Raw genomic sequence first — 25,435 nt, 5'->3', positions numbered from 1 at the left:
AGTCTGTCTCTACTTTGATTGTTCCAGAAATATTTTGTCTGACTGTTCTGAAATTTTACCAAATAATGTGTGTGCACCCACAAGAGGTGCATGTAGAGTGGAGACATGAGTCAAACCAGTTTTACGCAAAATGGAATGTGGCAGCTCAAGGTTGATTGAAATCATGCTATTTTAATTTAGTTGGTTTTAACAAAGACCTGTTAATTTCCATTCATTTATTGCAGTGTTTATTGCTTTGGAAGAACTGCTTTAAATAACAGTTGGGTGAGGTGGTTTGTGAGATACATACAGTACATGTAGGGTCATTATAAAAGATGCAGTCGCATGTACATGTAGAAATTCATGTTTTAGGCCCGTCGACAAATTTTGTTTGTACTGTGCTTTTGTTTGGATGTGAGTCCGGCAGTGAATTTGATAAAAGACCAAAGATTCGATATCACTGCTCAAGACATGTTGATGTTAAGGGCAGTGTAAATTTGTGCTCAGAATTGGGAATTTGCTTTAGGCATTTCCCTCTTGTTTCAGACTTCCTCTGGGCATCCTACCAAGTGGACGAAAGCCACTGAGGCTGAAACTAGAAGCCTGCTGATCGGTGTTGAATGAAGAAAATGTTCAGTGTGCAGTTAAACTGCCTCTTTTGTTGATTGCAAGACCCAGAAATATGTAACTTTTAATCTTGGTTTTGTTGGATTTACATTATCCAAGTTTGACGAATCCACACAGAATACATGTATTTGCTACATGTACATTTCCATGTACATGTATGTACATTTGTACACTGTTTGTGTACATGTATGTGTGAGCCGATGCAGGCTGCATAAAGCCTTCAACAGTTTTCATACAAAGAACACAGTGGAAATATTTGAGGCGTGTACATGTGCTTTGTGCCCTCCATGCATGTGTACTCTGTGTATCGCAGTAATGCTCCATCAAAAATTTGTCAGATTCAAAAGTCCCAAGATGTTTAGATGAACTGACAAAAAGGTAGCTCAGCCACTGTTCATTCTTTTGTTTGTGACCGGATAAGTGAAATGCTGCACTTTTTCCTGCACATGAGATTGTGGCAGGGTGATATGAATATATAGAGGTAGACATTGGATTCTTTTTCTTACAGCAATCCAGCATTATGATAATTCTTTTGATACCGTCTTCGTTCTTTCTTCATCAGTGGAGTTGATCTATGGAATTCCCTGCTTTGATTTCAGACATTTACACAGTACATCCCCTTGTCGGTCTACGACCTCCAGACCTGGATGGGTAGCCCTTCCATATTTGTCTACGATTGTTCCAACGCCGGCCTCATTTTGGAGTCCTTCGAGCAGTTTGCCCTTCAGAAGGAGCAGGAGAGAGAGGTAAAGGTAATTACATCTTTGATTTCTTTCCAGTTTGTTTGTCATGTTTTTGTTGGTTTATTTGAATTTGTTTTGTGGGGACTGAGTCCTGCTTAGTCAGAGTTTGTGAGCGGTCGTGGGTTCGAATCCAGCTGCTGGTAACGTGTGCCCTTGGGCAAGTCACTTTACCTCTCCTCACCCAGAAGTATGTGTGTACCTGTGACGGCAGGGGCTGTATGTGTGTCAAGACTGGCTGGCAGTTGACCTGGCCTCATTAATGGAGTCATACATAATACTAAAGTGCTTGAGATCATTGGTACTGTGGAAGATGCAATGTCTGTTACTATGACACAGACACAGCTTGAGCTAGACCCTCCTTGTTTTTTTGCTGACACCAAGAGTTTCTCAGGTGAGCCTGAGTCCATTAGCCAAATGGTAGATACTTTTCCTGGGTGTCAAGCCACCTCTTCCCATTAAAATCCCAACTCTGAACACCAACTACATGTTTATAATTCACCCTTCTTGCCAAAAAAACAAACTGGTGTGGTGGGCCCTTGTCCTTGTAACTGTTCTCATTTGTCCCGCTGAGCAACTGTAAGCTTCAAAACTCGGTTTTGCCTTGCTGGTCAAATAGAGTACCGAAGTGAACACGTCATGCGCACAATTAGTGTGTAAAAGGCATTTGCGCGAGAACCAGCGCGTTAACCAACATGCGTGCGTACTCCATTCATTTGCACTGCACTTTCTGGCTCACAGTGACCTCACACTTCGGTACTCTATACAGGAGAATGGACAAACATGTAAGAATTCTTGTGGCAATTTATTAATTGGAGAACAATTTAAATACAGGCTTCTGCAGGGGACAGGCTGCAGTGATCTGCTCAGCTGTTATGTAAATAAGCTGAGAGACCGGCTTGGCTGAGATCATAAATCTCTTGCCTTTGTTTGTGTGTTTACTTTGCCTGGTAATAATTCATAGATTCTTGGAATCAGATTCTTTGTTCCAGCAAGAGCACGAAAGGACATTCCTATTTCAGAAGTTGGAAGAATGCCCCGGGAATTTCCACATGGGTTCAACGGGAATTCCAGATCATTTCAATATCACTGGAGGGATTTGAACCTTGGCCACAAAGGTCACAAGAAAAGTGCATGTACACGGAGCTCCAGATCTGAACCTTTGTGTTTGAAATAGGATGAGCGGGAGCACAGATTGGAAAATTTTTTTTTTCTGTTTGTTAAGGCCACTAAAACGTTTTACCCAAGTAGCTAGCTAAATAAACACAAATAATGTACATGTACCTCTGGAAATATCATTTAGAAAAAGGTACATACCTGTACATGTATCAGTTTTTTTATTGATATGTGCTGTATATTTATCTATAGTGTTTGTTTTGATATGTTTTGTTTTGCTTTTTTGGTTACATGACATGGTAATAGTTGAATTTTGGTCTCAGGGACAGTCGGGAATGTCCATTTTAATGATCCGTAATTCTGTTTTTTGGCTTATCGAATTATCAAAATCTGTGATGCCAAATGGAAAATGTGCTGATTTGACAACAGCCCCACTGTTGAAACTTCTAGCAACGTGCTTGATACAATCTTTGTTTTTTGAATTGGTCATTATTTAGCTGGCCACCATCAACTCCCACACCCTGTCCAGCTCCCAGCCGCCCATCCCCCCACCAGCCAAGAATTGCATCCAGCTAGCCTCGTGTGGTCCCAACGAGCAGCTGCCTATGAATCCAGAGCTTCCTGCCGACCTCTTCACGGCCTGTCTATCTACGCCAATTAAAATAGCACTGAGATGGTAAGACTCGCCTCCTTTGCTCACTTGATTTAATTTTGTACCAGTTTTCCAAGAGATGCCAATTTTTGGCAATTTTAGCAATTTTTGATGTGTACATGTCAATTCATTGAATGTTTCCCCCATCAAATATTTTGTTGCCACATATTGAATGAAAAGAGAAAAGTGGAAATTGAAGATAAAACCAGGAAACTGTCTAAGATTTCAAACATTCAGCCAGCAGTTTGTGTGTAAAGTGAATGCGTGTTTTTCTTCTGATTTCATTGTTTGCTTTGTAGGTTTTGTTTTCAGAAGAGCAGTGAATTAGTACCAGGCGTCACTGTGGAACTTGTAGATAAGTGAGTAAATTGTACATGTATGCTCGATTTTTTCAAGCTTTGTTCACTGTATGAAATTAACAGGTGATTTTTCAAAATGAAAAAAAACAGAAGTAAGTGAAATTGCTTCTGTTTTCTATTTCTTTTCTGTTCTGATTTTGTCTTTTGATACTGTTAGCCCAATACTACATACCTTCTCTGAAAATACCCATAATGGCTACATCTTTCTAAGTTAACCATGCTGTACCGGTATGTTCTGAGCATATTCTTTGAGGCAAAGTACGCGGCTTTGGATATTTGAATTAGAAACAGGATGCTTCAGTTCGGTAGCTGAGGCGTGTTTCTGTCATTCCCTGCATCTTAGATTACCCGGGAGATTGAATGACAGAAGGACACCCTTAGGAGAGTTGAACTGGATCTTCACGGCTGTCACCGACACCATCGCATGGAACGTACTGCCCAGAGGTAAGATAGACCACGGCTTGGTGCTCGTTTACCGACAGAGGGGTTTTCATTCTACAGGACCAAGCTTTTAGGGGATTGGCCAGATTATGTTGAGACTACATGTAGCTTTAACGTGGATCTACCAGAGGTCTTCATTTGAACACCTTTGGTAAACAACAAGCCTTGTGTTTGGCTAGGTGTCCACATAGTGGAGCACTCCCAGGGATGATTTCATGTTTAGCTGCAGCTGTTTGATAGATGGATTAATTTTCGTTATTAATTTATTCCTTCAAGGCATATTGACGATGTTCCAAGATTTATCTTTTGCTCTTTAAAATATCACTCATAAGTATTCCTTACATTGTCACTCATGTCTTTGGGGTTTTTTTTCATGCATTTATGTATTTTGCGGTTAGTAGTAACCTTTTCACATCCATCAGAATCTACTGCCATCTGCGCTGACTCTAAAATGTAAAATAATTGTCTGTTTTGAAGAAAAAAAATAAACTGGTCTTTTTGTGCCTAAAGTATAACATACCTCAACACACGCACATTTTTTCTTCAGTAATCAGGTTCTGGTCAGCTCACACATTTGCTATTTACAATAAGCCATTTGCGAATTAAATTAAATAACATCTGCTGCACTGAGTTATCTGACTGCACATAAACATAAGAATTTGAATTCCCCTGACTAAAGACACTGTTGCTATACCTCTTGATTGGGGGCAAGCTTGTGCATAGCGACCACCATCTCTGGAATGGACTGGTTCCTTTGTGCTTTCCTTATCCATTGAGAACAGTGTATTGTTGCAAGGCGTCTCTTACATGTATGTAACTAAGCTAAAGCTTGCCCCGAATCACGAGGTATAGCAACAGTGGTTGTAGTAAGGAGAATTCAAGTTGTTATGTTCAAGTGAATTAAAAAAACTCGGTGTACCAGATTTGGGTCAAAGTTAACTCGCAAAAGGCTTGTTCAAGCACAAAGTCCACAACACTCCATTCGCCTCCTTATTTCCCAGGAAATCCGTCAGTGCGTATCTTTTCTCTGTGTTTGCACTTGCTTCAGAGTTGTTCCAGAAGCTGTTTAGGCAGGACCTGCTGGTGGCGAGTCTTTACCGGAATTTCCTTCTAGCAGAGAGAATCATGAGGACGTTCAACTGTTCTCCTGTGTCCAGTCCACGGTTACCGCCCACCTACCAACACAGCATGTGGTAAGTGCATCTCCATGTTACGTTGCAGTCTCCGGGTAATTTTACTGGCTACTTTCCCATCAAAAAGAGGCATTTTTTGTCACTTTCAAGTTTTTTGAGTCGTGTCCCTCTTTAGATGACAAAATTGCCTCAAGGTCAAAGGGTTTTGTAGATCAGCTTGCAGCAGCTCAAGTCCACTGGTTCTTTTCAGAACAGCAAACTAACTGCTCCTGATTAGTGAGCTTTGCTAGCTGTGTCTTACATTCCTGGTTTGGTCATGGTTGCAGGCAAGCCTGGGACCTGGCCCTAGACGTCTGTCTGGCCCAGCTCCCCGGCCTTCTGCAGGGGGAGGAGTATGTCCACAGTCCCTTCTTTGCCGAGCAGCTCACAGCCTTCCAGGTCTGGCTGACGATGGGCTCCGAGAAGAGGGACCCACCGGAGCAGCTGCCCATCGTACTGCAGGTGAAATTAAGGAGGTCTTTCCTTTGTTGTGTGTTCCCTGTGTATACATGTATGGTTCATTCCTGTACATTTAAATGGACACTCTCCACAACTTTGACATCCACACCTCAGTGCGCACTAAAAATCCACCTGTTGAAAAGGCACCTTAACGCTGCTCACTGGTAAGCTGCAATGTCATGCTGTCTGTTGCAGGAAGAATGCACAGTAAAGTCTGGTGCCTTGACAGACTTATGAGGATTGTCCTGTTTTCGTATTTTGAAACAAGTTTTCAGACCTCAGTCTACACATGTCAAAATTTTACTGCCCCCTATTCAAGTTTGTCATGAATTTTATTCACCTCTGTATAGTGAACTATTTTGCTTCATGTCTTTGCAGGTTCTTCTAAGTCAGGTCCACAGGTTGCGAGCGCTAGACCTCCTAGGTAGATTTCTAGACCTGGGTCCATGGGCTGTCAGCCTGGTGAGACATTGTTCAGCTAGTATGCCAAACAAATCAAAGGTCTAGTGTTCAGAGGGATTCAGGTTGTTGAGCCCAGATACTTTGGCTTGACAGAAGGCCTTGGAATCCCGATTTTGTTGAAGTCTGCTTTACTACCCAGTGTTAAAATTTGACAGATTAAGGAAGGTTTCTTAAAATTCCATAGTGTGTTATTGACCCTAACTGTCCTACATTATCCAGTTCCAATTGGATGTCACTTTCTGTGGGGGTTGGGTTAATCTAATCTTCCTTTTAAAACAGTTTTCAGTTTCTATATTTAAATTTCTCCATTTATTAATTTTTTTGAAAAAAGCTGCATTACTCTCGTTGAATGTCAATGTATTTCCTGTCATAACTGTCTTTTCGATCATATTTTTGTTTCATTTTGCTCAAAGGCCTTGTCAGTCGGTATCTTCCCGTACGTTCTCAAACTTCTTCAGAGTTCAGCCAGGGAGCTCAGACCTCTTCTTGTGTTTATATGGGCCAAGATACTGGCTGTAGATAGGGTGAGTCTGTGTTCCTGTGACGGGAAATTCCTGCTTTGATTTGGAGCAGTTTTTTAGTGGATCATGAAGATGCTGCTACAAAATGTAAAAAAAAAAATTATTTTGAGTATGAGGGGTGCCTTTGTTCAAAATTTATGGTAGTTGGGTCTTTCATGCTGAAATTCGCCTTATCTTTAGATTCTTGCTCAAGCATTGCTATGCTTGTGATCAGATCTGCTAAAACCGGATCTGTGTTTAATTCAAGTAAATACTTGGCTAATTTTGTCCAAAAGCAGAATATTCTCAAACGTTTGTACTTTATCAGGAGAGGTCAAAATAGGCTTTTAGAAGGAAGCATTTTACAGTGTGTTTATGAAATTGCATTAATATGACTATGACTATTAGTGTGGATGATGGCTAACCTACGTAGTTTTGTTTTACTGTTTTCAGTCCTGTAAGGCAGACCTGGTGAAGGACAACGGTCACAAGTACTTTCTGTCGGTGCTAGCAGATCCATACATGCCTGTGAGTGCCAGGGAAATTCAGGAAGATCTCCCCCCCAAAATGAGAAAATTGTGGAGCACATTTGCTGTCCGGACATACTTATGTTTCTAGGGGTCTGAATTAGAAAATGTTTAAAAGTTTAGTTTCTGCAGTTTCTGCTCTTAAAGAGCTGACAATTTGCACAAAAAAGGAGGCAACAGAAAACCCCAATGCATGGGTTCCTATGTGGCCGTACTCAAGCAAACTCTGGTATGATGGGGGACAAAGATCGGTGCCCCAAATATGAATACTGCCTTCTCTATGGATGACTCTTCTGAGGCAAAACCAACTTTCACTTCATCTTTGCGTTTTCCCAGATGTCTTTGGAGGTTGATTTTCCACTGAAATGGAAAAAATGAGCCTTATGAAAACAAAAGGAAATGGAAATGGAATGGACGAATAGTCACAGGAATTTGACGCTTTGGTCTGTTTGTCCTCCATTCCTCTGCACAGGCCGAGCATAGAACAATGGCAGCCTTTGTCTTGGCAATGATTGTTGAGGACTACCCAAATGGGCAGGTGAGTAGGATTCTTCAAAATCACGCCCAAGTAAGAATTCTCTGGTCAAAGGAAGTCGGTGTCGGCTATCGCATTTTGTACTCAACAACAGAAAAGCTCCTGGAGCTTTGTTTCATTTGATGGTGCGTGGTCCTCTTCTGTGCCATGCTGCTAATTGATTGCACTGTGCGATCAAGTTTGCAGTGTAGCTTGTTCATTTGACATTGCCAACCACCAAGGTTACAGTAATACTTTCAATGATAATTTCATATGGGAGTGTTTTTGGCAAGAGTTCTCTGGTCTTTACGGAGGGAGCTGTCGAGAACACCAATAAGAAAGTTCAGATCTTTTGTCTCAGCCAACAAACAAATCCAGCATGCCAGTCCTTATGGTGTTGAATACAACCTGTTCTTTGTCATCCACCAGAAAGCTTGGAGGATTTTGCAGAAATTTGGAAGTTCTGGTTTGACCTGACTAAGCTCAGTGCCCAGTAAAAGTCAAGTGTAAAGAATGTGCTGTTGGTTTCCTCCACAGTGTAAAGAATGTGCTGTTGGTTTCCTCCACAGTGTAAAGAATGTGCTGTTGGTTTCCTCCACAGTGTAAAGAATGTGCTGTTGGTTTCCTCCACAGTGTAAAGAATGTGCTGTTGGTTTCCTCCACAGTGTAAAGAATGTGCTGTTGGTTTCCTCCACAGTGTAAAGAATGTGCTGTTGGTTTCCTCCACAGTGTAAAGAATGTGCTGTTGGTTTCCTCCACAGTGTAAAGAATGTGCTGTTGGTTTCCTCCACAGTGTAAAGAATGTGCTGTTGGTTTCCTCCACAGTGTAAAGAATGTGCTGTTGGTTTCCTCCACAGTGTAAAGAATGTGCTGTTGGTTTCCTCCACAGTGTAAAGAATGTGCTGTTGGTTTCCTGCACCGTGGGGGGGAGGCTTTGGAGGACTGTACAAAGTTCTTAGTAAAAAAAACCACGGAAGTTCATTTGGGGTTCTTTGATGGCACAAAGATCTCATCATTTGAATTCAATCTCCAAACAGGAAGCGGCGCTGCAAGGTAACGTCATTGCCATCTGCCTGGAGCAGCTGAACGACCCCCACCCCTTGCTGCGACAGTGGCTTGCCCTGTGTCTGGCCAGGGTGTGGACGATGTTTGATGCGGCGCGGTGGTGCGGCGTCCGGGACAGCGCCCACGAGAAGCTCTACAAACTTCTGAGTGACCCACTACCAGAGGTGAGTCAACGCAACGCAATCTGCAGAAGCTTTTTGCATAGTGAAGTTACTGGATTTCAAGAAAAATAACCTTTGAAATTTGGCATTTCTGCTAAGAGACATTTCATATTCTTCATCAGCTCATAGCTCATGATTTGAAAGCTGTTAAGAAAGTGCAACCAGTTCTTGAAGGAGATTTGTCTAAGCTTTCAAGCACTTTTTAAAGTAAATATGAATCATTTTGTTACGTATAAACATGTGATGTCATGGCAGGTGTTGGTACTGTTAATCTACTAATAGAAACACATTTCTACTTTGATTTTTGCACCAAATATTTTGCGACGTTGAATTTGATACATTTCTGCATTCATCTGAAACACGAACCCCTCTTTTGCAAACACATTTCCTCGCCTGACTTTTCACCTGTTTTACCAGGTCCGAGCATCGGCGGTGATAGCACTGGGAACGTTCATCGGTAATGGAACGGAAAGGACAGACCACGCCATCAACATTGACCACAATGTGGGGATGACTCTCATCAATGTGGTGCAGGATGGAAGTCCTATTGTGAGAGAGGTATGAATAGTCATAGGCCAGTATGAATATTCATGATAGGTTAGTACTCACCACTCTGCCAACTGATTAGAATTTAAGTGGTTCAACTACCATAATTATCTCTCATCAATGTGGTGCAGGATGGAAGTCCTATTGTGAGAGAGGTATGAATAGTCATAGAGCCAGTATGAATATTCATGATAGGTTAGTACTCACCACTCTGCCAACTGATTGGAATTTAAGTGGTTCAACTACCATAATTATCTCTCATCAATGTGGTGCAGGATGGAAGTCCTATTGTGAGAGAGGTATGAATAGTCATAGAGCCAGTATGAATATTCATGATAGGTTAGTACTCACCACTCTGCCAACTGATTGGAATTTAAGTGGTTCAACTACCATAATTATCTCCAGTTTTAGCTATCAAGTCCCAAATTGAGGACTTCGAGTTCCTTTTACTTTCATGATTTGCCAAAATAATGCATTTCTAAAAGGGCCGATGCAGCTTCAAAATGCGGCGTGAATCTTTAATATCAGTAATACAATTATTGTCTAGATTTATTGCCCCTACTTAAGCCTCCCCTGAAAAAAAATTTTCTTCAGCTAGATCTTTCCATATGCGTCCATCCAGTCCCGAGTGATTACACACGGAATTCGGCAGATTGCCCTGCTTGGGTACACAACCCATGTGAGAATACTGTCCCAGGTACTCAGCTACTAGAACATTTACATGTACACAGCAGGCTTACCACTGTTACCACACTACCTGGTCGTCACAGTTCAAGCTGAAAAACTCATGGATTTGTTCCTCTCCCTGCAGCAACTAGTGGTGGCGCTCTACCAGCTCATCAAGCAGTTTGAGTCGCAGTTTGCGTCCGTGGCCCGACAGATCCTGGAAGAGGACCAGCGCAGTGACGAGAACCAGGCGCCCTTAGGTGTGGGCGTGACTACCGGTGGGTGGCTGCTTGTACACGACTCCCTGGGAGCCAACGGTATTGTCCCCCCACATTTTCCATTTGTCTCTCGTCGCTTTGTTTTGTCTGTTTTCTTTTGTGTGTGAGTATTTGTAACATTTTCTTTTAATGTAGAAATGTGTCGAGTTGTGTTCTAAATGTTGAAGCTGGTTATAGAGTTGAACGCCGTTCTCGTTTTGTTTATTTTGTTTGTTGTCTTTCTGTTGAGCTCATGATAACTTTCTGTGAGTCGGAAAAGGTATCCACATTAAAACCGAAGAGTAATGTGTGGTCTTGGTCCCTGACTTATCTCATGCCCCAGATGGCTCTGTACAGGCTTCCCACCTCTCTGCCTTTGCATGAGAATTACTTATATTCTTAGAGTACAGAAACAACTTCTAGATGCTTCAAGTCTGGCGTGGCATGCTCGTCATCTACTCATTCTAGTCAGAAATAAAGCAGTGCCTTCAAGGAAGTGTGCACAAAGCAAGTAGAAGAGTATTAGTGCACAGCACTTCCAGTAGATAGGGGTGCGAAATGTTCAGTCTGCAGTGTATGAGATTAATTCAGCCAAAACGGGTCAAAGGGCACATCTGTTAGTGGAAGCGCTTGAAGACGGTGAAACTGCAGTAGTGTTCAGATGACCTTGGACCTTGTGTGTGTTGGGAGGGGGTAGATTCGGATGGGGCATCCCTCGCAAAGTTTCAGGGAGTAGGGTTCTGTCAAAGTGGAAACTTGCAAGGAAGGTGCAACTGAATTGTCTTGGCAGATTTTAAGGTCTTACATATAGTTTGATACTTCTAAGTACTGCGATTTGAAGTAGATATTTTGAAAGTTTTGAAGTGAACCATACCAATTGAGATGGTTGAGGGAAAAAAATAAAAAGTGCGTAAAAAAAATGGAAAAGTGTATAAAATAAGGAATCATTATTTGAAAATCATGCAGGAACAAACATTGACATTAGACTATAGAGTAAGGCTAGACAGCTCTTTTAGTTCATCACCAGAACAATGTTTGGAAGTCAAAGGTTTGAATCCAGATTTGCTCACGTTTCCCCCCTTAAACTGGAAATTTACGGTCCTCTATAAATTGAAAGACTATAAAGGAAGGACACTTGTTGCTTTGAGGACACTTGTTGTTTTGAGGCGAGCTTTCAGATAAACTGCCTGCCGACAAGCACATGGACGACATAAACACTGACAAACAGGCTGAATCATACGAGGAGAATTGGTTGAGGAAGCTTCCCCTTGGAATGGCTTAAAAAAAGAAAAGAAAATTCAAGCTACGCCACATTTTCCTGTGCTCAATGAATCTGTAAAGCTGTGAGGTACAGTATGGTACAACGCTGTCATTTTGTCGGTCTTGGCCCAATTTCATAGCTGTGGAGGGTGCCAGCTTGATGTTCTTCCTACAAAGCAAAAATGGCTAAAATCTTGGCACTTGAAGCACAAAATCTTAGATAACTTAACACAAACTTTGGAAGTGGTCTGCTTTAAAAGTAGCAGTTCACAGTTCACTCGAACTGCCAAAAATGCATCTACACCAAAGGGAAAAAAAGACGCTAAGAAGAATATCCAGGCAATATAAGGGTAATTCCAGGAATTAGGCGTTCAAAAGTGTGACGTTTTCATGTCTCTGTCACATCTGACCTTTGTTATTTGACATGGAAATATCACCAGAATTGATTTCAAACTATTTGTTTGGCAGGTAGTGTGCTTTAGTTCATCACTCTTGGAAATTAGAAAATGTGTTCTGAACTTACAAAATCATATGTCAGATTTGACAGGGACACCAAAAAAATGGACCTCTAATTTCTGGAATTACCCATATTCATGTGAAGTTACGGTTATAGTTGACAACGAACCGTGCTTATATTAGTTTTGCTAACCAGCTCTGTGAAATTGGGCCTGTCAGTGTCATGGCTGCGGTGTCATGTCAAGTCTTGTTTTGTTGCTTCTGTACCATCTTCTCTGCCGTCACACAATCCTATGCCCCTTTTTTTTTCCCTGACCCTTCCTTTGCTCTGCCCCCTCCTCTGTCCTCTGCCCGTTCCCTGTCCCTTCATTTCAAGTTTTTCATGGCACACAAGTGTCACGTCGTCATTGGGATCTGCTGTTGGCTCAAAGTTCTCTGCCACTCCCTTTTGAAATAATAAAAAATTCAACTGCTTCAGTGGCATACTTTCATTTGAAGTAAAAGTTTCTGTTGAATTATGATCATGTTTTATTTGGTGTGATGATTTCATTTTTCTCATGTGTGCAATGATTAAAGTAATGAGACATTTCACGTTTGTTCTTTTTTCATTTGTAATTTATTTTACATTTATCATTTTACCAACAGCATGTTCATTCTTGTTTACAGTGAATGCCAATCATTTCATGTATGGTTTAGTTGTAACTGATTCAATTACAGGATTCATAAATGGATTGTAACAAGGATAAATAATGCAAACTTTCAAAATGCTGCAACATTTTTTTTTTAAGTCTGGCTCGTTATTGTTATCAGCTGACTTCATTCTCTGAAATAATAGTGTCAGATTTGATTTGCAAAACTGCATTCGTACTTTCTCATCGACATTTTAAAGGACATCTCCATGGCTGTTCACTTGCAAAAAACTCATCAGGTTTCATTGTGAGGACAAAATAATTGCCGGATTGTGCGCATTGGGGCTTTGTGCAAACAAATGAGGAGCTAGTTCTTTCTGATCCCACCAATCTCGTGCAAGACTCTCTTGTATCACCAAACGGGGGCGCTTTTTCCATGATTTATAGATCCTGGGCCATTTGATGCAATTAAAGAATGCATAATGGGCCAACCTGATGGATCCCGTACCAGTCATGGATTACTTGGTGCAAAGTAAATGGAGTGATTGGGCTGCCTCTGTTGTCAGGTTTTTAAACACAAGAAAGTCTTGCACCCAGACTCACATCCCTATTGTTGCCCACTATGTAGCCGCACAGGGCCACGCAGCGTCCATGCGGAGAATGTCCCTACAACAGGGCTCCGCTGCCTCCTCTTCCCGACGGACCAATCAACACCTACCTCACTCGACTAGTGCCGGCAACCTCCAGATGTATGGTACATACCTTCTCAACGTCATTCTAGCCTGACCTAGGTTTCATCGATTGGTGATGGTGGGGGGAGTAAGGCTTGTACAGTACCAGTTTGAGTTGTGATAAATTGCTGGAGTGCTAACTTAGTGTGTGAGTGAAAGATAATAGATGTGTCCATGTTCATGCAAGCACTTGTGGAAATACCAGGAATACATTGTTCAAGGACTCGATAATTGTACGCATCAAAAAGATGAACTAAAACTGTGTTCTATTCTGAATCTTGGTGGTCTGGTGACATGAAGCCATTTTGATTGAGATTGATTTGGTTTCTTCATATAAGACTGGCATCTTGGAAAGTTTCTTTGTGAAGGAGTTAGCCCCCGAGAAATTTTGATACAGCTCTGTGGTAATATCAAATATGCCCTTTTCATAAAAAACAACAAAACATGAAAATCAGAATGACATATGATGGGGGAACTTAGGTTGGAGATTAAGTGTTGGCCTTAAAACACTCATTTATGCAGTTCAGCCTTTGCATATGTATGACTAAGTTAAGTGGTCCCCTACTTACAGATTCGCAGTGCACACAGAGGTCTTCCTGGCAGTGTCATTTTTTTTCCTAGGAGGGTTAGGTGTGGTTATAATAAAATGGGCATATCTGAATCGTTGCACATGCATTTTCATAGGAAGGTCAGGGTAATTATCATAAATGGGATACACAAACTTTTAAGTATAAGATACAACAAAATTGCTCTTCTGGCCGACTGGCATGGTAGCTCTGTTAGAATAGCATTATACCTAAAACCACCAAGCCAAGGATCCGAGTCTATATGTAGTAATTTTTTCCTTGGTGGGGAAATTATTTGGTTGGATGATGTTCTTATAAAAGGGAAGTAAAGCCTGACATTTGCCTTAGCACTTAAATTTCTAAGTGACCACCAAATTGATTGAGCTTGCAGTTAACCACGTCCATGTATGATAATTACCCCTAACCCTCCCAGAAAAAGAATTACATTTCCTGGCACTGGGAGCCATGTTCGTTGCTGCGACAAGTGCCTGTGGTTACTGTCCTTCGGTCATTGGGCAACTGGTTCCCCACAATGTAATGGGGATTACTCTCTGCTTTTTATGCAAATGCTGACTGCATACCAGTGATGTTGAAAAGGACAACAAACTATGTATGTCTTTGGGTCGCGGTTTTATCCACTTGTTTTTGCAGGAAATCTGTTTGATTTTTTCCTCTCTGAAATAATGTATTTTAAGGTCAGAATTATGTTCCTTGTTTCAAGCTCAATTCCTTCTAATCAAGTTGCTATTTTGCTTTGCTCTGAAATGAACCCTTTGCCTTTTTTTTTCAAAGCTATATTGTTCCCAGTGTAACACTTCTGATATTCAGACCTAAAGCACTCCATGTCTAATCTGTCATTACTCAAGCTTCTGGCATTTGAGACTGGTGATATCTGAGGCTCGACATATACTTGACTAAAATTGCACGAAGTGGTCATGGAACACTAACTTCCAGTAAACCAATCTATTCTACAGTATTACTTGAATGGGTTGAAAAATGTTAATGTTAACTGGACAGAATGCTCGACAACTGACAGGCATGATGTCATGTGACATGGCCCGTGAAGTATATCTTATTGCTCTTACTGTGAAGTCCAAGGGATTTAAACTCCTTGAATCTGATTTGAAAAACATAAAACTTGCAGTCACAAATACTGTTCATACAAAGACTGTTGGGTTACCTCCATTTTGTTTTTCCATGAAGTTTTTCATCACATTTGCTTGCTGGAGATACTTCTATAATTTGCTGTGTGCTTTTCACAACTTGCAGCATTTATTTCTCCTCCAGCCTCCCACCTCATTAGAAGATACTTCACACAGTGCTTGGAGTAGGGTTTTATACGTACTGCAAATAGACAATGGTAGAGATTAGCATAGAGGTTTTTGCTTGGAAGCTTTGATAGATAGTTGAAAATGTAAATCCACATGCTGAGAAGTGAAATTGTAGGTAATAACTCAGGATGTGGTGGGTCCCCCACCAAAGAAATGTTGATACCTAGAACACACCATCACTTGTTCACACATTGGTCACAGTCTGATATGTGATGGCCCTTGCTTAAATGTGAACATTCTTGTGGTTTTAACATAAGATTTAAAAGCCCATTCTGCCTGTAGACAAAAAGAGCCCTTTGGCTCAGTAAGTTTTGCCATGAAGGACTTAAGGGCGGTTCATACGTCAGGCAAGCCTGATGTTTACACTCAAGACTTACGTTTATTGTGTAACTAGCCCAGCGTAGAAAAAAAGAACTGGGAACTTTGTTCTATACTTCTGCCTCTCTAACCCTGACCTTTGTTGCTGTCCATTTTTTCATCCCTGCAATTTTGTCTGACACAGGGCAGAATGTTAATCCTGTCAGTGCATGTTTATTGCATGCTCTTGGCATTTTGAATGTAACTCATGCGCATATTGCATATCCTGCATGAATGTTAACTTTTGGCAGGTTTTACTCCATTTGTGGGTGATGTCATCATCCTTACTAGCCAGTTGGTAGTATATCTGTTGATTGGGATGGGCTTTAAACGTTAATATGGCAGTGGATTTGCATCCTTCAAGTTAGCTTAGTGTAGCATGCCTTAATTCTTTGCTTCTTTAGCACACTTTGCATCTCTTTGAACCCGATTGATTATGCCATCTTGAACGGGTCTCCAGTTTCCCTGTACTGTGACTCTGCAAAATCAGTGCAGCACCTGACTATTGAACAGTTAACTCAATGTACCTGAATTAGATGACAAAATAATTTCTGACAGCCAAACTCACCAAAAGTCAACAAAATTCCATTTAAAGTACGTTTTGTCACATTCAAACAAAAGGAGGGCTGCTAAGATTGTGCATAAGTCGCCAAGAGTTACTTAAAAAACCAAAAACGGAATGCTTTCGTGACAATTCAAAAGTTGACTAGCATATGATTTCTCTCAAAACGTGCCAATCAGCTCAACAGCTGGCAAGGTCGCCGAGCTCAAGCAGTTCCTCTTCCAGCACCAATGGCCCCACCACGTCGTCGGGGAGCGGTGATGCCTACCCAGTCAACGGGCCGGTCCTCTTCGACAAAGCCCGCCGGCTCTCCCCGGGGGTCAACAACCTGTTTTCCTCCAGTTACAACAACGTGTATGCTCAGATCTGGAAGACGATGCTGACGCTGGCCTCAGACTCGCTCCCAGCAGTCAAGAGGCTAGCACAGCAACTAGTCAACCAAATTAATCTCAAGGTAGACTCATGTTGCTTCCTTTTACCACGTGAGCAGTTTTGTCCAGGTTTTGGACAGGACACCTTACGTTAACTTTTGGGTAGGTTATATTATGTTAGACACCTTGAGGTTTACCGGAGTCTAATATTGTATCACACTTTTGGTCCTGGCATGGAGATGTGTTGGGATGGGGTAAAATGAATGGTTTTATTTCAAAAGAGGACAAGTCTAATTCTTGCATCAATAAAAAAAAAAAAAAACTTTCACAGTTTGCTTGGCACCACTTCCCCAGATAAAGACTGCCTATAATATGGAGGTGGTCCATTGCAAATGGAGTTACCTTTTGGTCAGAGCTCTCCTCTTGTAAATCAAGCGACGTATCCATGTAGAGTAGCAAGGGAAGGCAGTTGAATTTACGACGAGCTCACAGACTGCGTCACTCCAAACAGTAGGAGGGCTCATTATTAACAATTTTTTTTTCGCAGGCAACTGTCATGGCCAAACCTCAGCACGTACTGCAAGAGAATAGGAGGACGCCTTCATCAGCACCAAACAGCCCATCAACGAGAAATCACAGCGCCTCCCCACAAAACCTTAGGTACATCATCTCAACCGTCTACAGTTCTCCAGTGTGTGCAGAATGCATCAATTGGAATGGCCCAATTCATCCAGTATTGACCAAGATCAAAGTTGGAAAGCACGTATGGAATTCTGGATAGCGTGGTCACGGTTTGGCTGCCCCCATCTAATGCAAGCTTTTGCATTTTCTAGCTTGAAGTTTTTGTCATTCCAGAGTGGTACATCTGATTGAAACTGAATTCGATTTTGGATGGAATGACCATCTCAAAAATCCTTGTTCGAGCAGCGACACAGCATTACTCTTACAAAAGTCCAAGAAAAGACTTAATTGTAACAATATTATTACCAAGTGCTAAAATCATTTGTCAAGTTCTGATAACCTCCAAAATATCCTCTTCCTGTCTTCTCAGCGATTCACCCCCTCCCGCAGTGCTAAACATCCCCATCGAGATTGTCAAGCCGGTGCCCATCCGTGCTGGAGAACAGCCTCCTCCAGCCAGGCCCCAGAACCCCGCCCCCATCGGCTCCCAGTTCCCCCACTCCCAGCAGTTCACCCGGGTGCGCAAGCTGTTTGACAAGGGACCCAGCATCGTGAGTACCTTCACCAGAAATCAATTCCCTACTTTTTCACGTCTCTGCGCTACTTTTAAATGTTAGGCCACCTGTGAGTTAAAAGTTGCTTAAAACTGCATGTGTCCACAAAAAACTAAAATGTCAGTAAAATAGTTTCCATATGTGTGTGAAGTAAACAGCAGGTGTGAACAAACACTCGTTCTTTTTGTGCTCCACTCTTGAGATGTAGTGCTTTTCCTTTTTGATTTTACCAAAAATATAGGTGCAGGAATGATATTACCAATGTCCCATGGATCTGTGCACCATTTTTTTCTGTTAGTTTTTTTATCCGCCGATGTAAATGAATAAATTTTCTTGTTAATTTCAAATTCCAATTCAGTCACGGATCTTCAGAAGTACCGCCCGATGAATTTACACTTTTCTGAATGACTCTCCCTGAGTAAAGTATAAATGCTGACACCTCAACACATTTCTCACTGACTCTGAACCAATCTGCAGACCTATGAGGACATGGAGTCTGTGAACATCAGCACCAAGGACCTCAACCTGTCCACCAACTTCAGCAACTGGTGCTGCAAGTATTTTGCCCAGTCCGTCATGAGGGTAAGCCTAGCTGTGGCCTTTTCCCTCTACAGTCATGGCGTCTAATTTTCAGATGCTAGATTAATCTAGAGATCTTGAAAAATCATCACACTTAAGTATTGCAGCCCCTGGTAACGATGTAATTAAATTCAAAAGCAGGAATATCAAGAATAAAATTTGCATGCTACTTGATTTCAAAAGCCTGAAACCCTTGGAATATTGTCAAAGCATTAGTATCACAATGTCCAAATTACTTAACTGGGGCAGGGAATAACCCATATCACTGTGTGAAATGGAATTTGCCCCTCTGAAGCAGCTTGCATTACTTCTTGCCTATCTGCATAATTCAGATATGGCCTGTGCTACTTAGGTAACTAGGAAAAAAACTCATGTAGGATGTTTTGGGAATGAAATTGTGCATCATATCTTACTCATAGTTACAATACCTCGGACTCATCTTAAAGTTCTGGATAAGTTGTTTTACAAGTACTACTTTTGTTTGGGTGGGGATGAGGAATAGGGGAGGGGGAGGAATGGGGGAGGGGGAGGAATGTGGGAGGGGCAGGGGGAGAAAGCACTTTGATAAAATAAATCGATCTCCTCGGCAAGACGCCTTAGTAGTTCTGAAGGATACAAGGCCTTACATGTGAAAGAGATAGAGAAAAATGATTTCGAATTTGTTTATCCTGTCTTTTGGAATAAATTAGAATCCCATAAATAAACTAATCCCATGCACACCTTATTTAACCCGGGTAAGTTGAATTTCTTTTTCAACCTGGTGGGATCCTTCCCGTGATCGTAATTCTTGGCAGGCACCGGAGGAGATGGATCCCTACAGCTCGCTGCACCAGGAGAGGGAATGGAGGTTCCTACGCAACGCAGTGGCACGGAAGGAAGCCAGGGAACAGCAACAGAGAGCTGGTAAGAGAGACAGGAATTCATTGATTTGATTCGGGGGCTGAGATGGTTCCGAACAAACACCCCAATGCGGCGGCAACAACCTGTGACTTTCCAATCAAGCCTTCAATATTTTGTTCCTCTGGCTTGTTCAGCCGTGGGGGCGTCATTGCATGGAACTGAAGTGCATTAGACGTCGTCATGGACTGTTGATCCTTTTGTCAGCAGTTACTCGGAAGTATTGATGTTTCTGTTTTGAAAAACTTAGGAAATCTTCATGGAATGTTTGCTATGCATGGGTGCGCTAATACTGATTCAAAGTATGCCACGGTGAAGAGCTCCTGTATTTCCGTGGCAACACTGTTTTCTGAAAAGGAGCATTACGAAAGGCACACATATGTTTCAAGTTCTGAGAATCACGTTTAATGATTCCACTTTGGGTAAAAGTTGTTAGGATCTTACCAAATGACCATTTTGGATCAAATCATTTCACTCATCTCCACATTTGGTCGAACACGCACGGAAGGACTCCCGTGCCTTGTGTAAAATGGCAGGATAGCTTCTACACAGTGAAGCACAGAATATACTGCACATGTAGTTGAGCTAAATCCTTGGTTGTTTGTAATTGTTTTTGCAGTAATGAGCCGCCTGGATGACCAGATCTTCATCAACCGAAATCAAGGCATCCCGGTGGCCCTGCGCTTCCAGCATTTCAGCCCCCATGTCATTGTGGCTGACAAGGAGGGCGTATGGTAAGCCTTCTCCTCTTGGCACGTCTTCAGAATGCAATCTGCTGTGTGCGTTCCCCGTAGAGGGCGCTAGATGCGGGAAAAAAAAGTGCAGTGGAAGGGTTTTGGTTCACAGAGTTGTGCATGGTGGAGTCTACCGACATTGGCAACGGACTTGGAGGGGGCATTTGATGCGCTTATGCGGTAGTTGGTCATGTTTAACTACTCATTTTTTTACCTGGGTCTGAAATTTCAGGCAAAATGTCAAACTCTACTTGCATTGCTCTCATTGTCAGTTTGTATGGTTTGCACGTGCATGTTAAAATTATGTTTGATGTTTGCACTGAGATAAACCGATAAATCCAGTAAGCAAATTTGGGTCAAAAAGCAATGTCAACAACAGAGGTTGGCTTAATCTAGATTCAAGACCAAACCACTGGAACTAGTAATACGGTCAGGTGTATATTTCGACCCACAATAGTGAAGCTAGCAAGTTGGCTTTGAAGTTGATATGTATACTTTGTTTGCTCACAAGTGCAATACGGGCGATTCACAATAGTGCGCCTCCAAGAATTTGCAATGCATTGGTCGAAATTTGTCAACCCTTTCCAAACGCGCCTTGGGTCGACAAATTTCGCGCACAGCGATTGGCCAACGCGTTGCAAACTCTTGGAGGCGCACTGTTGTGAAACGCCCGTATTGTCATCATAAATTGATTTATTTTTTCTTAGTTATTATATGGGTTCCATTTAGTAAGAAAAACTCACTGATCTCCCATGGATCCCAGTTCACACAGGTTAAAAATAAAAATAAATATTAAACATAAAATGTCCTGATGTAAAACTTAAAAAATCATCAATCAACCAACAATGAGCCATGTAGACGTCCTGTGATGTGGTGGGGCATTTTTTTCCCAACATTTTCTCTCTTTGAATGCTTCCAGTGTGTGGAATTGGGAAAACGGGGAGAAGCTGAACTATTTCTCACATTTGAACCACAAAGACACCAAGATCACGTCCATGGACATCATGAATGCACACGATATATCCCTCCTCATGACCGGATGTGGTGAGTGCAGAAAAAGCAGAACTACACAGAAAGGAGAAAAGGGGCTGATGAGGCAGCTGTCAAAAAGCAAAGGGCTGTATCCACTTCTGATATGAAAATAAGTGTTCATATAAAGCATAAAGGACAAATAGGGCTTTCTACCGTGGACACTTCAAAAGATAAAACTTACTTAATGGAGTACTTCTGTGCTGTGATGTATACAAACACCTTTACATACCTGGCATTTAAAACTTGGCGTATGAGGCAGCTTCATCTGCCGTGGGGCCTTGACTTTGAGTTTTTGCCATCAATAAATTGGGATCACCGATGTTAGTCCCAGTTAGTTTACTTGATAAATTCCTGCTGAAATGTAATCAAGCCTTTTGTTTTCTAAACTGGAAACAAACTTGAAACCTGTGTAGATTATGTCTCTGTCGTCCATAAGCTCTCTCAAAAGTCAGTTATAAAGTCAGAATGTTGATTTGGCCGTGTAATTCTTTTCATTTTGTGTGTTCATTGCTCTCTTTCTCTCTGTTGTTCTCAGATGATGGAGCCGTCCAGATTTGGCGCAATTACTTACCAGACTCCAGCGGACCAGTGGAGTTGGTCTCCTCTTGGCACGCTCTGTCTGATATGCTGCCCTCCATTAAAGGTGGCCCCAAAAGATTTTTCATCAAACTGTTTAATTGTGTCATTTTGGTTGTTGCTGAAACCTTAACAATTTGTTACCCCAAGGAGAGTGAACATAGTTTTCATCGGCATGAACAGAGGTCAGCTTGCCCGTAGGCCTTTAGCTGTGTGCTTTCCCGTCCTTGCTAGCTGAATTCTCTTCTCCACTTCATTATCTAATGAAAAATAAACTCACAAATATGGGGCAGGTTCATGGGCAGCGTGGATTATCCACCATCAAGCACATTTTCCTCCTTTTGAGTCATCCAAACTTTATTTGAGTTTGACTATTTATATATCTGACTTTTTATATATCTTACTATTATTATAGTATTTATTTATATTTTACTATATTTATATTTACTATATACAGCTCTTTAGATATTTTACTCTACGTTTGAGTGATTTTAAAACCTTCCTACAGCTGATAGAGTTACTCAAAATCTGCATCCATTAAGTTTGGGTCGAGCACAGTTTGGCTACGGGGGAAGACAGATTTTGAGTCGGTCTCAGGCTTACAACCTGCAAATCTCACGTTTTTTTCCCTGCATTTCTAGGAGCTGGTCTTGTCTTAGATTGGGAACAGGAATCGGGGATGCTTCTAGCATCTGGGGATGTACGCACCATCAGAGTGTGGGACACGCAGAGAGAACTCAAGTTACAGGTAACCAGTCTAACCGAGATGGAAGACAGTAGCCACTGGAGCTACCTTGACGCTGCAGCTTCAGTTTCCACATAGGCTCACAACAGTGAATAGCCATAACCACAGACGAGAGTGTTTCTTATGGCTATGGCTTGAGCTTGAGCTCAGCTCTAATCCCCTCACTTTATAAAGAGTCTGTAAATAGCCAGTATGTCATCAGCATGACCACAAAAGTAGGGGTTAACTGTGAAAAGCAGTATTTTGTTCACTGTTTCATGAGATTCTACCCAGGCCTCCAATTTAATAACTTCTCTCAAATGTACTTAAAACTCTCAAGGTATCTGCAATACTTTCTGCACAGGATCTGACCAGCCAGTTTCAAAAATTGATACAAAACACTGTATTTGGAATATTGTATGCGGATGCTGTTACTTCACACCAGATCTGATGAGTCAACACTGGTTTGTATCTTGTCATCAGGATATACCGACAGGAGCAGATAGCTGTGTGACTAGCCTGGCTTGTGACTCTGTAGGCAGGTCGCTACTGATAGCTGGATGTGGGGATGGTAGCGTCAGGCTATATGACAGGAGGCTAGCCCCAACAGAAAGGTTTGTTCTTTAGCTGATGTATTTTTCTGTCTGTGTTCAACATTTGATTTATGCAGTGATGTGTGTTCTCGAGCAACGTTTCTTTGAAAGTGAAATTTTGTATTCTTTCCTAAGATTTTTTTAATAGTAAGCATTTAGCATCTGTGAATTTAAAAGAATCGTTACGTTTATGAGAAAACAACACCATCAGGTTAGTGTTGAAATATTCCTAAATATGCTGATCATTTGAGCCCCACAGGGAAAGTCAATATTTTTAGCCAATTCTTTTTCTCAAACGAATTTGTGGTTTAAAAACCACTAAAAAGATCACAGTAATCTACTTAAATTCTCGTCTTTTCTTTCAGTCGAGTGATGACGTTACGAGAGCACAACAGCTGGGTGGTCAATGTGCATCTTCAGAAAGGTGCAGGAGACGGCAAGATCATCAGTGCAAGGTACTTGCGCCCAAATCCTGGTTTTTCTTTTATTTGCGTTGGTGATATTTTCCTTGAAAATGATTTTTTCATGCCATAATAGTCACTTGAGGTTACAAATCGTTTGTACTCATATTTATATACGTGTGTGGAGTTTTCTTTTGTTGCATCACAAATTGCAAGTCAATTTTGCTCGTGAAGTTGGAGTTCTTCCTTGAGCTTACTGGTGATAGTTTCTGTCAAATGTGACAAGGTTCTGTTAGTAGAATGTTTTGTGCTCAGCAAGGCCCTAGAGTTGAGTGTAAATCTCTGGTTATCCACTCTGTAGAAAATATCCTCAACTGCTGAGAAGCTTGTGGAGAGAATTCTAACTGGGCGCTGGTATATTGTATATCCCAATTAAAATGTGTCATACACACCATGCAGTGTGGACTAAAGGCATACAAACTTGTGCCCACTGTGAAAAGAGCCATCTCTTGTTCAGGTGTAAAGTCCATAGATTGATTGGTTTGACTGATGTCTTGCCTCCGTATTGTACCTGCAGCGTGAATGGCGATGTGCGCTTCTGGGATCCCCGCTTCACGGAGTCGGTCAAACTCATCCAGACCAACTTCAGCTTACTGACCACGATGGCCGTACACCAACAGGCCAATATATTTGCATGGTAAGGTTCATGTCAGTATCCGCTCCGAGCGGAACAAAAGAGGGCATGTTTTTTTTTTGGTACCCACCGCACAGACACGCCATGAGGCGCGCAAGTATATGCGCGTTTGACGTGGAGCGCGCTGAGTACGTGTAACTAATTTATTCCGGCATGTATGGTCTTTGCATACTCGCAAAACGCGTGCAAGAACCCGCTTGTAACCACCTGTCTTTCTTTCGCCAATTGGTGGTGCACTTCAGCTCGGGGCGGATAGCCAGCAGGGCTTGAGAAGACCCCGGACTAGATACCAGAAATAGTAAAGCTAGGTTTGGATGGCTGGATGACTACACATCTTACAAACGGCAAAGAAGAAAGGGATTGTGTAAACTGCTGGACGTGTGTGTTAAATCTTGCTGTTTGCCTTTAGGATTCTTTACGGAGGTTTTTAGGTGCAGTGACATTCGACTTTATGACGTTGGGTCAGTTTATGCTTTACTCAGGAAACAAAATGAAAGGAAATTTCATGATGGTTTCATTATGACATTTGCTACTTCCCTTAAGGGATTTGCTTGTCTGAAATTTGTAAAATCTGGAAAAATAAGTTCCGAGGTGTAGTTTACACCAGTTTCCAAGTTCAATAGTGTTTTTTGAAATTCACAATCTTGAAATTCATCGCGATTATTAAACAGTCATCGTATCAATCTGTTTTTGTCCCGACAGTGGCTCAGCCAATCAGCTCATTAGTGTCTTCAATATGTCCGGTGATACACTCAGCAACATCAAGTACTATGAAGGGTTCATAGGTCAACGGATTGGCCCTGTCAGCTGCCTTGCTTTCCACCCACTTAAGGTCGGTATATGTGACTACAGTGTCCCCTAAATGTCTACATTCTACTTTGTTCTGATTCAGAACATGGGACAAATCGAGTTTTCAACAGATGCATTTTACTGACTTTCTTTTGAGTACCAGGTCAGTTAGGTCTTGCATTGCACATTTGTGGAAAGGTTTGGAAAAAAAGCTGAAAATGATGATGTGTAGACCATTGATCATGAATATGTATGAAGCATTTTAATATGTATAAATTCTCATACATACTAAGCCATGTCCAAATGCTGTAGCCATGTCTTGAGATAAAACTTGTGCCTGTGGTAAGTCACTGTCTAGCGAGTGCAACCCCTTCCCACAAACTCATGGGTTACTGACAGCCACAGTCAGATGACTCAGACTAAGGTTGTGTCCAAAACGGGCTTCCAGAGCTTACGGCTACATCTATTGTAAATGTGTATCTTTGTATATTCAATGGAGTGGAATCCTAGACCTAGCTCTAGACAGTTGATTTGAGCACAGCCTAAGCCTTTCATTCAAATGACCAAGCATCAAAGCAACAGTACCCTCTGTTATTCAGCCATCATGCTAATGCAGAAAATCTGTTTTCTGTTCTATCATTCAATTTTTTCTTTTAGTCTGTCTTGTATCTTGCA

At 41.7% G+C, this 25,435-nt stretch overlaps 1 protein-coding gene across 5 annotated transcripts in view; it reads left to right on the top strand.

The window, feature by feature from the left end:
* rptor (regulatory associated protein of MTOR complex 1) overlaps nucleotides 1-25,435 on the top strand; it is a 38,241-nt gene that overhangs the window by 10,737 nt on the left and 2,069 nt on the right. Inside the window, exons 5-31 of one of the 5 annotated variants that reach the window (XM_022236626.2) lie at nucleotides 1,206-1,352; nucleotides 2,960-3,138; nucleotides 3,414-3,473; nucleotides 3,817-3,917; nucleotides 4,963-5,107; nucleotides 5,374-5,548; nucleotides 5,924-6,007; nucleotides 6,421-6,531; nucleotides 6,961-7,035; nucleotides 7,507-7,572; nucleotides 8,586-8,777; nucleotides 9,192-9,332; nucleotides 10,132-10,303; nucleotides 13,217-13,342; nucleotides 16,315-16,589; nucleotides 17,054-17,166; nucleotides 17,558-17,738; nucleotides 18,219-18,323; nucleotides 19,115-19,223; nucleotides 19,837-19,951; nucleotides 20,871-20,995; nucleotides 21,519-21,626; nucleotides 22,201-22,307; nucleotides 22,767-22,897; nucleotides 23,242-23,331; nucleotides 23,855-23,974; nucleotides 24,674-24,803. In XM_022236626.2, coding sequence (XP_022092318.1) covers nucleotides 1,206-1,352; nucleotides 2,960-3,138; nucleotides 3,414-3,473; nucleotides 3,817-3,917; nucleotides 4,963-5,107; nucleotides 5,374-5,548; nucleotides 5,924-6,007; nucleotides 6,421-6,531; nucleotides 6,961-7,035; nucleotides 7,507-7,572; nucleotides 8,586-8,777; nucleotides 9,192-9,332; nucleotides 10,132-10,303; nucleotides 13,217-13,342; nucleotides 16,315-16,589; nucleotides 17,054-17,166; nucleotides 17,558-17,738; nucleotides 18,219-18,323; nucleotides 19,115-19,223; nucleotides 19,837-19,951; nucleotides 20,871-20,995; nucleotides 21,519-21,626; nucleotides 22,201-22,307; nucleotides 22,767-22,897; nucleotides 23,242-23,331; nucleotides 23,855-23,974; nucleotides 24,674-24,803 — 3,483 coding nt within the window. Of the gene's footprint in view, nucleotides 1-1,205; nucleotides 1,359-2,959; nucleotides 3,139-3,413; nucleotides 3,474-3,816; nucleotides 3,918-4,962; nucleotides 5,108-5,373; nucleotides 5,549-5,923; nucleotides 6,008-6,420; nucleotides 6,532-6,960; nucleotides 7,036-7,506; nucleotides 7,573-8,585; nucleotides 8,778-9,191; nucleotides 9,333-10,131; nucleotides 10,304-13,216; nucleotides 13,343-16,314; nucleotides 16,590-17,053; nucleotides 17,167-17,557; nucleotides 17,739-18,218; nucleotides 18,324-19,114; nucleotides 19,224-19,836; nucleotides 19,952-20,870; nucleotides 20,996-21,518; nucleotides 21,627-22,200; nucleotides 22,308-22,766; nucleotides 22,898-23,241; nucleotides 23,332-23,854; nucleotides 23,975-24,673; nucleotides 24,804-25,435 lie in introns of all 5 variants that reach the window. The other 4 variants (XM_022236627.2, XM_022236625.2, XM_022236629.2 and 1 more) reach the window with 4 other exon arrangements.

The sequence above is a fragment of the Acanthaster planci genome, linkage group LG07, assembly GCF_054643075.1.
Source record: "Acanthaster planci isolate LZ-2023a linkage group LG07, COTS_SCS, whole genome shotgun sequence".
Classification (NCBI taxonomy): Eukaryota; Metazoa; Echinodermata; class Asteroidea; order Valvatida; family Acanthasteridae; genus Acanthaster; species Acanthaster planci.
The sequence above is the reverse complement of the archived record's forward strand: the minus strand, read 5'-3'. Positions and strand labels throughout refer to the sequence as shown.